The sequence below is a fragment of the Acomys minous genome, assembly GCF_964271855.1.
Source record: "Acomys minous genome assembly, chromosome: 13".
In the NCBI taxonomy this organism is placed as follows: domain Eukaryota; kingdom Metazoa; phylum Chordata; class Mammalia; order Rodentia; family Muridae; genus Acomys; species Acomys minous.
In genome coordinates, this window is record NC_140495.1 from 101,558,795 (window position 1) to 101,572,353 (window position 13,559).

The 13,559-nt window shown below is 53.0% G+C and overlaps 1 protein-coding gene across 1 annotated transcript in view; it reads left to right on the forward strand.

Moving 5' to 3' along the window:
- Positions 1-13,559, forward strand: part of BCR (BCR activator of RhoGEF and GTPase) — a 130,677-nt gene that overhangs the window by 72,089 nt on the left and 45,029 nt on the right. Inside the window, exons 3-5 of the mRNA XM_084754694.1 lie at positions 3,845-3,949; positions 4,407-4,592; positions 8,670-8,777. Of these exons, the coding sequence (XP_084610820.1) occupies positions 3,845-3,949; positions 4,407-4,592; positions 8,670-8,777 (399 nt within the window). The remainder of the gene's footprint in view (positions 1-3,844; positions 3,950-4,406; positions 4,593-8,669; positions 8,778-13,559) is intronic.

The following is a 13,559-nucleotide window of genomic DNA, read 5'->3' on the forward strand; positions in this document are numbered from 1 at the left end:
TTGTCCCCTTTGGGCTATTGAACATAGAGAGAACTTACTTCTCTGGGGTTTCCATGGCAACACACGAGCTCAGTGGAGTTTCAGGGGTTCTCTGAGCATCCACCGCAAGGAGTTCAGTAGGTATAGAATTGGAGTAGGGCAGGGACTGGACACCCCTTGCCGTGGCAGCAGCAAGAAGGCCTCAGGTGGGTGTGTTGAGACAGTGCTACTAATCGAGCCAGCTCTGCCTGCTGGGATCTCCTCTTCTTCTGGGGGCGGGGGTGTGGTGCCTCTGAAAGTCGGTCCTTTGGAGTGCTTGCAAGCTGTCCTCTAGGATAGTAGCCAGCCTGTTACTCAGTAGCCCTGACCCTACTCAGACTAGAAGAAAGCCCCTGGTCCAGCATCTGTGCTGGTTATGAATGAGGGCTCTTCATCCAGCATCTATGCTGACTATGAACTTATAGCAAAGAAAGCTGTACTTTGATTGGTCAGTGAGCTCCCCTGGGAGGAGTCTTGAAAGACTAAAGGACCAGCCTTCCAGTTCACCAGGACTTGGTAGCGTTTGTTACCTTATCACGAGCCTAGCTTGTTTCTATCCTTCTTGGTTGCCTGTTTCTGAACTCAGGTTAAGACTAAGGGCTTCTCGCTACCTTTTTGTCTTCTTCTAGCTGCCCTGTCTTCCTCCTAGAAGGAACGCCCCGCCCCACCTGTAGGTCCCTGAGTATAGAATGTCCTGTGTGCAGCTTGGGTTCTAAACGGGCAGTGCCAGCCCTGCCAATTGCTCACCCGTTCTCTTTCTTGACCCATTCCCTTTTCCTGTGAGATGGAGGGGCTGCTTGTGTGGTGCGACCAGCACTGATCTAATCCCCCCCACCCCCCCAAGATTCTACACCTTAAACGATTCCTCCTCTCGGGCCCTGTCGCCATCCACCCCAGCACCATGCCGGGGCCAGATGGCCTCACCCCTTGGAATAAGGAGACCTGGACTTGGCGCCATCCTGGCTTGCACAGTGTTTCCTCCTGTCTTTCCAAACTGTGTGGGTGGAATGAGGCACCAGGCTTCCGCCAGGCACTCCCAGCCATGCAGGCAGCAACATCGTATGCCAGGCAGGGCCAGAACTGCCCCTGCTGACCTCCCAGGGTCCCTCTGTCTTCCCTGGAGCTCACAGCAGCAAAATTGCTCTCAGAAAAGGAGGAGGGCTGGCTGTCGGGGGTGGCTGCCACTGTCAAAAGGCCTGCCATTTCCCTAACCTTACCTTGCGTGGGAATAGATGCATCATCTAGACGCAGTGGGAGGCGTGCGCCGTGACAAAGGAAGGCTGCTTCTCTGAGGACCTGCCGTTTACGCTGGGCTGAGAAGCGGGCGTCAATCACTGCATCAAATCCTACATGCCTGGGCACCATGGGCAGTATACTGTCCGGCTTGAGTGACACGTGAGGGCGTCCCCAGCTTCCTGCCTTTAACGAGCTCGGCTGGCAGTGCTGGATTTCTGGGGCCTGCTTGCTTCCTAATGAGATTACCTCGACTCTGAAGGAGCCCTTGGGATTTCATGACGGTGAGGCCCAAAGTAGGACCTAGCCAGGTCTCTGAGATTTGACGATGAAATGAGTCTCACTTGTGCACTCTGTGTTCCAAGCAGAGGACATTTCAAGTTCAGGCACAGCTACTCCCTGGAGGCTTCTATCTGTGAAATCCATTGCCTGGTGTTCCCTACAGGGACCCATTTGGGTGGGTTATTTCCCTGGAGCAGTGGCTGCTACCTACACACATTTGCATGTTCACAGCTTAGATCTCTCTCTCTCTCTCTCTCTCTCTTACACACACACACACACACACACACACACCCATGACTCAAGGATTCTTAGGTAATCCCGTAGCAGTGACAATATGATACAAGCCCCAGGGATCCAGGCGACAGAGTGAATTAGTCAGTTTACAGCTAGGTGATAAAGGCCCAGGGACAGGGGTTCCCTGGCCAACCCTGCCTCTGCATCTCTGACCCTGACTCCTGGCCATGCACTCTTCTTGATGAGCCTGCCCTCTCTCCCTCTTACAGGACTAGGGAGCTGGAAAGGACAAACGGACTTAGTAGGACACAGAGTACACAAGGGAGTCCTAAGGTCCAACCATGTAGCCTCCCAGAGGCCTGAGCTGGCCCCGGTCAGATACTTCCTTGAACCCAGTCAGTCTCACTTAGGGGGGCTATACCGGCCCCACATACAATGCAGGGACATTTGTGACTGTGAATGTGGGACGGGGAGACCAGGGATGCAGTACAGCATTATATGGCCTAGGACTGCCCTCCAGCTCCCGGGAGAGAACCCTTCAGCTCCAGACGTCGACGTCGCTGACATTTTTTCCCCTTAATGATTTAGGAGAGTGAGTCATGGGAGGGGTCACTGCTCCAGTTCTAAGGCCAGGAGGTGGGGTTAATAGGGCTGTTGAGAGTTCACTCTTGAGCTAGCAAACTAAAAGAGGAGTGGAAGAGGCTCTTAGCATCAATCATTACCCTCCGTGGACACAGGGCTCCTCCCCTTACTGGCATCTCCCTCTGTCTGTAGGTGGGGCTGGTTGGCTGGGCGCCACACAGTGGTTCCATGGGCACGGCCAACCTCTGACATCACTGGAGAGAGAAACAGGGAGTGGCCAGGAAGTCAGGCAGCATTTTTTTTTGTTGCCTTTGGCACCGCCATCACTATTGGTTTGCTAGGTGTGGCATAACAAAGCACCACAAAGCTGAGCCACTTAAACAACAGAAGTGTACTTTTCTCCTAGGTGTTTGCAGCTAGGAGGCGGAGACCTAGTTGTTACAGGGGGTGTTTTCTTCGGAGTCCTCCTGAGTCTGTGACTGGCTAGCCGTCACTACTCTTGGATCACATGTGTCCTCTCTGTGACTGTCATAAGTTCCAGTTCGTATGGAATGCTAGTTATACTGGCGTAGAATCCATCCTAATGTCTTCATTTCAACTTCTCAGGCCATGGGGCTTAGGACTTCAGCATAGGAGTGGGGGGAGGGGCATGACACAGGGCAGTCTACAGTGCCGTCATAACCTGGCATCAGCTCTCCGTCTCCCAGGCTATGCTATGCAGGCTGTACCCCCTATGTCAGTATCCAGCAGAGCTCCGTTGTTTTCATCTGGGTAGTTGACAGGCTCAGGTACTTGGCACAGAGTCCGCTTGCAAGAAGGTCCCATCCTACCAGTAAAGTTAAGAGTCCAGAGAGCAGAGTCAGGCAAAAGTCCTGAGCGTAGGGGCCACCTTCCCCACTACTACACACGCCCTCAGGCCAAGTGGCTGTGACACACAGCTGCTCCAGTCAAGGCCAGGAAGAAGGACAACACGCTGAGGACGGAGGTGGTGCTACGTAGGGCCCTGGTTGGTCCAAGGTTCAGACGGCAGTGACAGTCACGGAATCCTGGTGAGGCACGCATCAGGTAAAGGGCCAGGAACAGAAGACTTTTTCCGATAGCAGGAGTCCGGATGGCCCTGGCAGTAGGCTCCGACATACCCCTGCTCAGCCTTATTGGAGCTACTCTCGGGCTTCCTGTGTGCTACGCCCACCTCGGGTCAGAGCCTCCCTTTCCTTCCATGTGTGGATCAAGACAGCTGCTCCTTGGTCCCAGGCACAAGGCAAGCAGGGGAGAAGACCCAGCAGCCTGCTTAGCATGAAACGTCCCGTCTCCTGGTGTGGGGGCCAAGGGTGGCCCTAGACTGGATGACCGTCTAGATTTTAGTGACTACAAACAAGCAAGCACATGGCTAACGGGTGCCAGGGCCTTGGTACCTCCCTCTTCCTTCCTGGTGGGCCGTCTCTGGGGGGCTCTGTTCTCAGAGGGAGCTGACATCTCTCTTTCCCTCCTGCAGAATGAGCTGGATTTGGAAAAGGGCCTGGAGATGAGAAAGTGGGTTTTGTCTGGAATCCTGGCCAGCGAGGAGACGTACCTGAGCCATCTGGAAGCGCTGCTGCTGGTGAGCATCCCGGGGTGGGATTCACCTCTTGCTTCATTCTAGACCCCTGAACTTCTTTAGGGGCTGGCAGATCCTGACTCAGGACCTCAGCTGATAGAGTCAGAATGGTACCCTATAGTAGAGCACTTGTCCATCCAGCATGCTCAAGCAATCATGACACCAAACAATAGTAATAATAATAACAACAACCTTGCAGGTAGGAATGGGGAGGCATGACAGAATTCAGTCCACAATGCCATCATAACCCGGCATCAGCTCTCGGTCGCCCAGGTTACACAGGCTGTACCCCCTGTGTCAGCATCCGACGGGGGCGGGGTGGGGTCCAACAGTCTATCCTGGTAGAAGTAGAGGCAGCAAGGCATCGTTGTTTTCATCTGGGAAGTTGACAGGCTCAGGTGAGCAAATGGTAAGCCCCTCCCCCTCCGCCTTTTCCACTTCCACCTGTGTCACCCTCCAGCCCATGAAACCTCTGAAAGCCGCCGCCACCACCTCGCAGCCTGTGCTGACCAGCCAGCAGATCGAGACCATTTTCTTCAAAGTGCCTGAGCTCTACGAGATCCACAAGGAGTTCTACGATGGGCTGTTCCCCCGCGTGCAGCAGTGGAGCCACGAGCAGCGTGTGGGGGACCTCTTCCAGAAGCTGGTAAGCAACCCGGACGTGCCGGCGCTTGTGGCTGTGGCCGTGGCCATAGCTGGGAAAGGACTAGGTCCGTTCTCATGGGCGTGTGTCACAAGGAGAGACCAAAGTGACTGGAAGAAGGCGAGCCTGGGGGGTGTGGCTTTGTGCAGTTGGTTCCAAAGGGCAGGCCGCTGGCAGGGAGTGGCAGAGGGACACGTGGCTAGCCCAGCTGGAGTCCAGGGAGTGTAGTGTCCCGGTCTTGGCTCCCTACGGTTTTGCTTGGGGTTCCTGGTGTCCACACAGGTTGGCCTGCCTTTGGGACCAAAATGGTTTTGCTGCCCAGCACAGGCAGACTTGAGCTTTTAGTAGAGAGTAGAGTATTGCCTGGGGAGGTGATTGCAGAGGACAGCGCAGTGGGAAACGGTTACAAACCAGCCTCTGTATCTGCAGCTTTGTCATCTGCACACTGAACACGTGCTTAAAAAAAAATCACGCGTGTGCCAAACGCGTACAGACTTTTCCTTGATGTTTGTTATTCCTCGTAACAACTTTTACACAGCGATTGCATCAGTTTGGGCCTCGAGGTGATTTAAAGTGCGTGAGTCTGGGCCAGTGTTTTCTCCCTGTGGTTTCAGCTGTTTGGGAAGCTGAAGCAATCAGATTGCTAGAGCCCAGTAGTTTAGGGGGCCAACCTAGGCCAATGTAGTAAGTAAGTGAGGGAAGAGGCGGGGGGTGTAACTAGGAACCTCCACAAGGAAGCACGGATGAGGTGACAGCCACCTGCTGTGAGGACATCTGGTCTCTACAGCACAGGGTTTCACTGTGCTATGAAAGGGCAGAAGGTGTGCCCAGGGCCCACGCACCACCTTACCTGCACTGAGGCTGCCCTGGGAGGCAGGCGCTGTTTGCAAAGCCATCAGCAAGGAAGGAGGATGGATAGGTGCCTCGCTTATGTCTCCCATAGACGAGTGCATTTGCCTGCCATGAGGGACAGAATAAAACGGTTTCCAAAAGTCCTCGGCAGATCAGAGCTGACCCAAGGATCTGGCAGATACCTGCGGGCACACCTTTCAGGTCTCCAGAGATGTTAGTGCGGGGTAGGAGTAGAAAGGAAAGGGTCACTGGCAGAACTGCCCAGCAGAGAGGATACCCCCATCGTAGAGGGTGGTCGGTGCTGGCCCTGAACTGTTTCTAAAGATGATTGATCCCAATTCCTGGATTACCCGGGCTTCTTACACGCGCGCGCGCGCGCACACGCACACGCACACGCACACGCACACGCACACACACACACACACACACACACACACACACCTACTCACCCCATGTAGGGATCCCACAACAAACCAAAGTATGGTTACCACCAAAGTCCAACTTGGTGAACCATTGAGTTTTATTGGGGTTACTTATAAGAGTATGGGGGAGGGGTTAAGCATGGGTGACAGCTGACAAAAACCGAGAATCTGGAATGCACTGCACAGCCTTCTGGCAGCTCGGGGAGTTGGAGAGTGGCCTTTTCAGGTGCCTCGTCTAAATCTCTTCCAGGGAGCCTGACTGGGTTCTGCCTCTTTGAGGCAGCTGGTCTTTGCAGCTTGGCTCGTCTGAGAGAGCCTCTGAGCTTTTATTGTTTACTTTGGCAGAAGGGCCCTAGCGATTCTGGTCAGTTTCAGGGACTTCCTGATGCTGTGTTGAGTTGTTTGCCTTCCTACTCCAGAAGCTTTGCTGTAGAATGGAATGTTTCAGTCTTAAGAAAACTATTAGGCAGCAGTAGCCCGGTGTCCCCAATCCAGGGTGTGGCTTTCCTGTTGGCTCTGCTTCCCTGGGCCTCAGTCTCATTGGAGCTAAGGCCAGGAGACAAATATAACACTCACTTGGTGCATATTTTCTCCTCTTAGGGTCCTTCTCTCACAGTGTAGGCAGCTGTGTTTGGTTCAGTGCGCCCATTTTTGGAGTCCTTTCTACATTTCTCTTCGTGGTCCTGCTGTGTGTCAATAATTTTAAACTTTGCAGAAAAGACTCAACCAGAAGCCTTCAGAGAAGCGCAGAATCCGGCTGTTGTTGAGAGGCCGCACCCAGCACTCTCCCTAGAATAGAATTCTGAAAGCACTCAGGAGCCTTTTCCTTGGCCAGAGCGTTCTGAAACTGACGAACACTGGGACGTAAAATAATCTGGAGCATTCCTTTAGTTTTGCACGGTGCCCTTCCTCTGTCCTCACGTGTGAGGTGCTGCAGGGGAAACTTGCTCCCCAGGCAGTATGCTGAGCACTTCACATGTTTCAACCTAGGCTGAGTGCTGGGGGACTCCCCAGGACAGACAGACAGACAGACGCGGTCCTATATGCCGCCCTCTGTGACTGCCCCAAGGCTAGCCCAGCATCACCCGTGGGAGTCCTGACCCAAGGAGTTCTGTATACCTACTCCAGGACCCTGGACTCCTGGGTTATTCCAGTGGTCCGGAAGGCCCTTTCCTGAGTTTCACTTTCGGTGCATGGAGTTGAAATTCTCTACCCTAACCTCTCTCTCTGATTCAGGATCCGGTCCTCTCTGGTGTTATGTGTGTTTCGCTACGATGTCTCTTTAGGCTCCTTCTGTCTGCATTGGCTCCCTGAACTGACCGGTACAGGCTGCTTTGAGTTTGTCAGATGTTTCCTCGGGACTCTCTGGGAAGGAATGGCCTCAGTTGGAATGTGTGTCCTTTACAGGGCATCCTCTCCAGACACCGGCAATCTCCGTTTGTGCCATTATTATTCAGCTCCAGTTTTTGGTTACCAAAAATGTAGAAATTCGTTTTTTCAGAATTCCTCATGCCTGAAAGAAGTAAGCCCACCCCACCCCCCACCCCAGGCAATGGGAAAGAAAAGGAAAAGCCGTGAAAGTGGTCCTCTGCTGAACCACTCCAGACTCTGTATAGCCGTTTTCTCTCCGGAGAGGCTATGATGAGCCTCTGGCAGCTGGGAGGCCCTCACTCAGTGGCCTGCAAAGGGAGTGGGGGCGGGGCAGTGTTCTGTGAAGGACAGCCTAGAATTCAAGGGTGCTACAGTTTCTCTGGGGTGGTTAGAAGTATAGGTGGGCGGGGCGTCTCCCAGCCCTTCCTTTCCTCAGATACCCCATGCCTTCTGTGCAAGCCCGATGGGAGCACAGCCAGACCAGGCACGGGCTATCCAAGGGCACCTGGTTTTTATCCAGCATGTGGGATTGTCATCCCTGGAAATAGGAAAGCCCATATAAATGCAAATGCCCGTGGAAATGAAATGCATGCTTAACACAGAAAATTCCCAAGAACAGCAAGCGCACCAGGCTTGTAGCTCCCAGGCAGCCGCTGTGAGAGGCTCAGACCTAGCCAGCATGTCTGCCCTGTGTCCACATTGCTGTTCCATGTGAAGACTAGGGTTTTTTTTTTTCCTCAATGCCCCAAAATGATGTGAGACCCAGAGATGATTGTGGGGGTCCCACACACCCCTCCCATCTACCCATGGAAGTTGTGGCTTAGTTGAGTCTGTATCTCAGCAAGAGCTCAGTGAGAGAACCAGCTAGTAATGTCTTTAACTGAATAAAGAACAAGCAAAATGCCTCTCACTTTTCGGCTGGCAGGCCTTCCACCTGCCAGGTGTGTAAGAACCAGGTGCCCCCCGGGAGACCTAGGAAGGGCAGCCAGACTACGTGTCCCTTACCTGCTTGGCAGGATCAGATGCGAACACTGCACCGTGGGTACCAGGGTCCATGCACCGTGGCCCGGGTGGCCTCCTCCATCTTACCTGCCTAGGAGCATTTATCTGGATTCTCACCTCAAGTTTCAGCTGCTGCTCACAGCACCCTTTATGCAAGTGGGGTGGGAGGAATAAGGAGCTCTAAAGGGAGCCGTTACCTGTCCAGGGCCATGACTCACATCTCAACATGTCATTCTAGGAGAAGGAATCGTGCTTGGTGTGTGGGAGGGAATAGCACGCAAGAGCCGAGGTTTCTGCCACCCGCACGCTGTCGCCTGTACCTGGGTTTTTTTCCCCCAGAGCTGTGCACAAGAACCCATGCCTCAGAAAGGTGGGGAGCAACTCCCCCATCATCCCACCTCTGTCTCACCCTCTTCCTCCTTCCTCTCTGCAGGCCAGCCAGCTGGGTGTGTACCGCGCCTTTGTGGATAACTATGGGGTGGCCATGGAAACCGCAGAGAAGTGCTGTCAGGCCAACACACAGTTCGCAGAAATATCTGAGGTAACGAGCGAACGCCGTGACGACCACGCCACGCAGGCCAGAGTACTGTACTGCCGCCTCTCACCCTCACCCTCCCACTGCCCCGATGGGTTGTGGGCTGGTTGTTGGGAGAACAAAGTGTAACAGATTAAAGGCTGGGTGTGAACCCCGGCTCTGACTCAGAGTGTGTGCTGGGTCAGCTCCATCGCAAGACACTGTTGGGATTCAAGAAGAGCAGTCCTCACAGTGCTGTCACCCAGGGGCCAGGGCCTGATTCCAGAAGCTTACTGATGTCTTAATGTGTTTTATATTGCCAATATGAACTGTTCAGGACTATGCACTTCATAAAGAATGGAAAATTGGCCGGGCGTGGTGGCGCGTGCCTTTAATCCCAGCGCTCGGGGAGGCAGAGGTAGGCGGATCGATGCGAGTTCGAGGCCAGCCTGATCTACAAAGTGAGTCCAGGATAGATAAGGCTAACACAGAGAGACCCTGTCTGGGGGGGGTGGGGAGGAAGAAAGGAAGGAAGGAAAATTGATGGCATTGAGGTGCATCTGTTGAAGGACTTGCTATATCATACCGTGACAGGATGTCACGTGTCAGGACAGAGCCAGCAGACTAACTCAGTTAAGGCCTACCCTCATGGCCTCATCTGATGCTAACCACCTCTCAAAGATCCCAACCTCAAACGCAGTGAGCATGTGCAGTAGGGGTTTCTGTTCCCACTGCACTATTGCAGGACACACTCAACCATCAGCAGCCTTGTTCCCTGGGCACTCCCTTACCTTGTCTGTTGTTGTTATAATTCTGCCCCTGTGTCCTATCGTAGGCGTCTTAGTCAGTCTTCTGTTGCCCTGAGGAGACACCATGGCCACAGCAACTCTTTTTTTTTTTAAGGTTTTATTTATTATGTATACAGTGTTTGAAGGCCAGAAGAGGGCTTCAGACCACATTATAGATGGTTGTGAGCCACCATGTGGTTGCTGGGAATTGAACTCAAGACCTTTGGAAGAGCAGCAGAACAGTCAGTGCTCTTAACCTCTGAGCCATCTCTCCAGCCTATCACGGCAACTCTTACAAAGGAAAGCATTTAACTGGGGCTGGCTTACGGTTCAGAGGCTCAGTCCATCATCATCATGGCGGGAAGCATGGTGGTGTGCAGGCAGGCAGACGTGGCGCTGGAGAGGGAGCTGAGAGTTCTGCATCTGGATCCAGAGGCAGCAAGAGGAGAGCGACAGACACCGGGCCTGGCTTGAGCATCTGAAACCTCAAAGCTGTGACATACTTCCTCCAACAAGGCCACACCTCCTAGTAGTGCCACTCCCTATGGATAGCCTGAGGAGGCCATTTTTATTCAAGCCACCACGGTGAGAGCCCTTTATCTACTCTACACTCTTGTCACTAGAGGCTGCAAGGAAGCCATCTATCTGCTTTGTGGCTTTCCTGCCAACAACAGTCTTTGAGCAGCTGGGTGCTATGTCTGTAGACCTTCACTAGAGGACCGGTCCAGCCAGCATCACCCTGGGCCTGGGGGTTTGCTTCCTTTCCTGTTTGCATTTAAATTTGATGGACCGAAACCTCAAACCATGGAGTGTTGTGAGCCTCTGGGCCTTAAAAGAGCCCCTGAGATACAGAGACCATGAATGGGGACACTCGAGGCTGGCAGCCATGTCAGGATTAAAGCCCAGTGTCACCCGAGTCTCCTGGGTACTCTGCACAGGGGCTCTTCTCCCTTCCCTATCATATCTCCGAAATGTCAGTGGCAGCTGTGTGACATTTTTCTCTGATGGGGGCTTGTTGTCATTGTCACCTTGGTACAATTCCCACTCCGATCTCTGACTGACTTCTGTCAAACAAGGGCTCTGGGAGTCCTGTGCTCTCCATGCAGAAAAGCAGTGTAAGAAAGGAAAGTGTAGGGGCTGGAAGGTGACTCGGGGGTAAGAGCACTTAATATAAAAGAATGGGACCCTGAATTTAAATCCGTAGCACCTTCATAAAGGTGTGCCTGTAATCCTCATGTGAGAAGGCAGAGGCAGGAGCTTGCTGGCCAGCCAGTCCAGCCAACTAAAAAGGGGAGCTTCATGTTCTGAGAGAGACCCTGCCTCAAGGGAGTAAGGTGGCGGGCAGCAGAGGAAGGCAGTCAACACTCTTCATCTGGCTTACACACACACACACACACACACACACACACACACACACACACACACACACACACGTGCGATGAGGTCAAGACCAGTTTCACATCAGCAGTAGCACTAGGGGAAATATACAGGCACAGGTGTGCACAAGAAAAGAAAGAAAAGAAATATAAATTAAAACACAGGGGATGAGTTGGGTTTCTCTTGCTGAGAGAAAACCTTTGGCTGTCATACCTGATCTGTGTTCCTGGGGCCTCTGTACCATTTTATCATTTACCACATTGCTCTAGACCTCCCTGGCCTTGGCTCTAATCATCTCCCCTGGTAACAGCTTGTGCTGCCTTACGCCGGTCCTCATAAGCCTGTGAAGTGCCTCACTCCTTGTCAGCCACACTTACCTCAAGTGTGCAGTCTGCTCTTCCCTTATCCCTTTTCATTAAAGCAGCTACTTCTGGCACCCTTATCAGCTTCCGTATTTGTGTAGAATCCCAAGAGACCCTGACAGATAAAAGACTGGGCTCTTGAACAGCAGGCTAAAGTTAAGTGGCCAAGTTTGAGTCCACCCCTGAAGGAGGATGCTGTGGTGGGATGACACCTGGGAGGGGGCAGCCAAGTGGCCTTCCTGACCCCTGCAGTGGGAATCTGAGCCAAGACTGGGATGCAGGGGGGATGCCGGTGGCTCTCTCCAGACCTTGGTTATCCTTGTAGCAAGCGAGTGACACCTCTGCCGTGTACCATCTGTGCTGCAAAACAGCCCCAGAGAAATGGGAGCTGCCTGAGGAGAACGAAGTGGAGTTCAAGGAAGAGGAAGCAGCAGGCTGTGTGGTTGTGGGGGGGGACTGGGTCCTGGGGCTGTCAGTACTCGTGCATGGAGCTCTTCGTGGGGTCATGCACAAACACAGCGTACGGCATGGTGGCATGGTCTTTCGCTCGCTCCCAGGGCCAGCTGTGAGAGAGATGGGTGAGGTGGTGCCCATCTGGCTTCTGTGGGATTCCAGCTCTCCAAATGATAAGTGAGAGTTAGCTAAAAAATGTCTTTTATAGCCGGGTGGTGGTGGCGCACGCCTGTAATCCCAGCACTCGGGAGGCAGAGGCAGGTGAATCTCTGTGAGTTCCAGGACAGCCTGGTCTACGGAGTGAGTTCAGGACAGTCAGGGCTACACAGAGAGACTCTGTCTTAAAAAACAAAACAAAAAATGTCTTTTGTAGTCAGGCATATGGGGCAAACGTGTGATTGAATGCTCAAGTCTCCTTGAGGTAGGATACCTTATAACTGTCCAGGAAAATGTGAGGCTTGGGCCGCTCCCATGCACCCATGAGCTCAGCACCGTGCAGTTTCTTGTTTAGCGTTCATGCCTCCTCATACCCTTTGGGAACTGCTGAGTAAGATGAAAATAGGAACAGCCTCTCAAAGGCTGTTAACCTCTGGGGAAAGACCCAAGTGCACAGCAGGCTTGGGCCCTGTCGAGCTAAGAATACTTTCTTCCGGCCCCAAGACATTACTGAAATGGCAGGGAGGATTAGGAGTGGTCCCAGAGGTCCCTCCCGGTCCTATGCCGGGTTTGCGTTTGTTCAGGATACTGGCAGCCGCCTCCCAGAGAGGCCTGCACACCACAGGGATGCTTTCTCCAGCTTTCCTCCTCTGTCGCACAAGACACGGCTTTGATGTCATCCCATGAACAGTCCTTGATTTTAGTCGTTGGACCTCATTTTGTTTGTTTGTTTGTTTGGGGGTTTGTTTTGGTTTGGTTTGGTTTTGTGTGCGCTTCATTTTGTAATAAGGCAGTTCATTCACACGCTATAGCCAGTATGTTCGGTGCATTTACACCCACAAGACCCTCTAACAGTAAAGCAGATTTACTATCTCGTGATGCCCGCCCCTGCTACCCAAGGCTTCCCCCCACCAGACCCCCATCCTCCCTCTTTGCCCTCCCCTGCACTGGCCGTCACCACAGGGGAGTGAGGGCTGTTCTGAGTGGCCAGTACCTTGAATGCTGTTAAACTGCTCCCAGAGGCCCTTATCTATGGATGGATGATTTTGTCCCCAAAGGAGCATTTGGCAGGAGACCAGGGATGTTGCTTAGGGCATCCACATGGGGCAAACACCCAGGACAAGGGATTTCTGAGCCCTGAGTGCCCGAGGTGCTGAGGCTGAGGAACCTTGTCCTGAGGAGCCACCTAAGGCAGTGGTTCTCAACCTTCCTAGTGCTGCAACCCCTTAATTCAGTTCCTCGTGGTGCGGTGACCCCCCACCCCTCGACTCCAGCCATAAAATCATATCATTGCTGCTTCATAACTGTCATTTTGATACTGTTATGAATCATAATGTAAAGATCTGTTTTCCAGTGGTCTTAGGCGACACCTGTGAAAGGGTCATTCAACCTCCAAAGGGGTCACAACCCACAGGTTCAGAACCACTGGTCTGGGGCATCCTCCATGCCCATCTTGTTCACAGGTCATTTGCTCAACTCATGTTTCCATTCGGTGTCTCAGAGTGTTCCCTGGCACTTGCTACACTTGGGGTTCTCTGTGGGGAGTGAGGAGCCTAAGCTTCCTGTTCAGAGTGCTCCCTGGCACTTGCTACACTTTGGGTTCTCTATGGGGGGAGCCTAAGCTTCCTGTTCAGAATGTTCCCTGGCACTTGCTACACTTGGGGTTCTCTGTG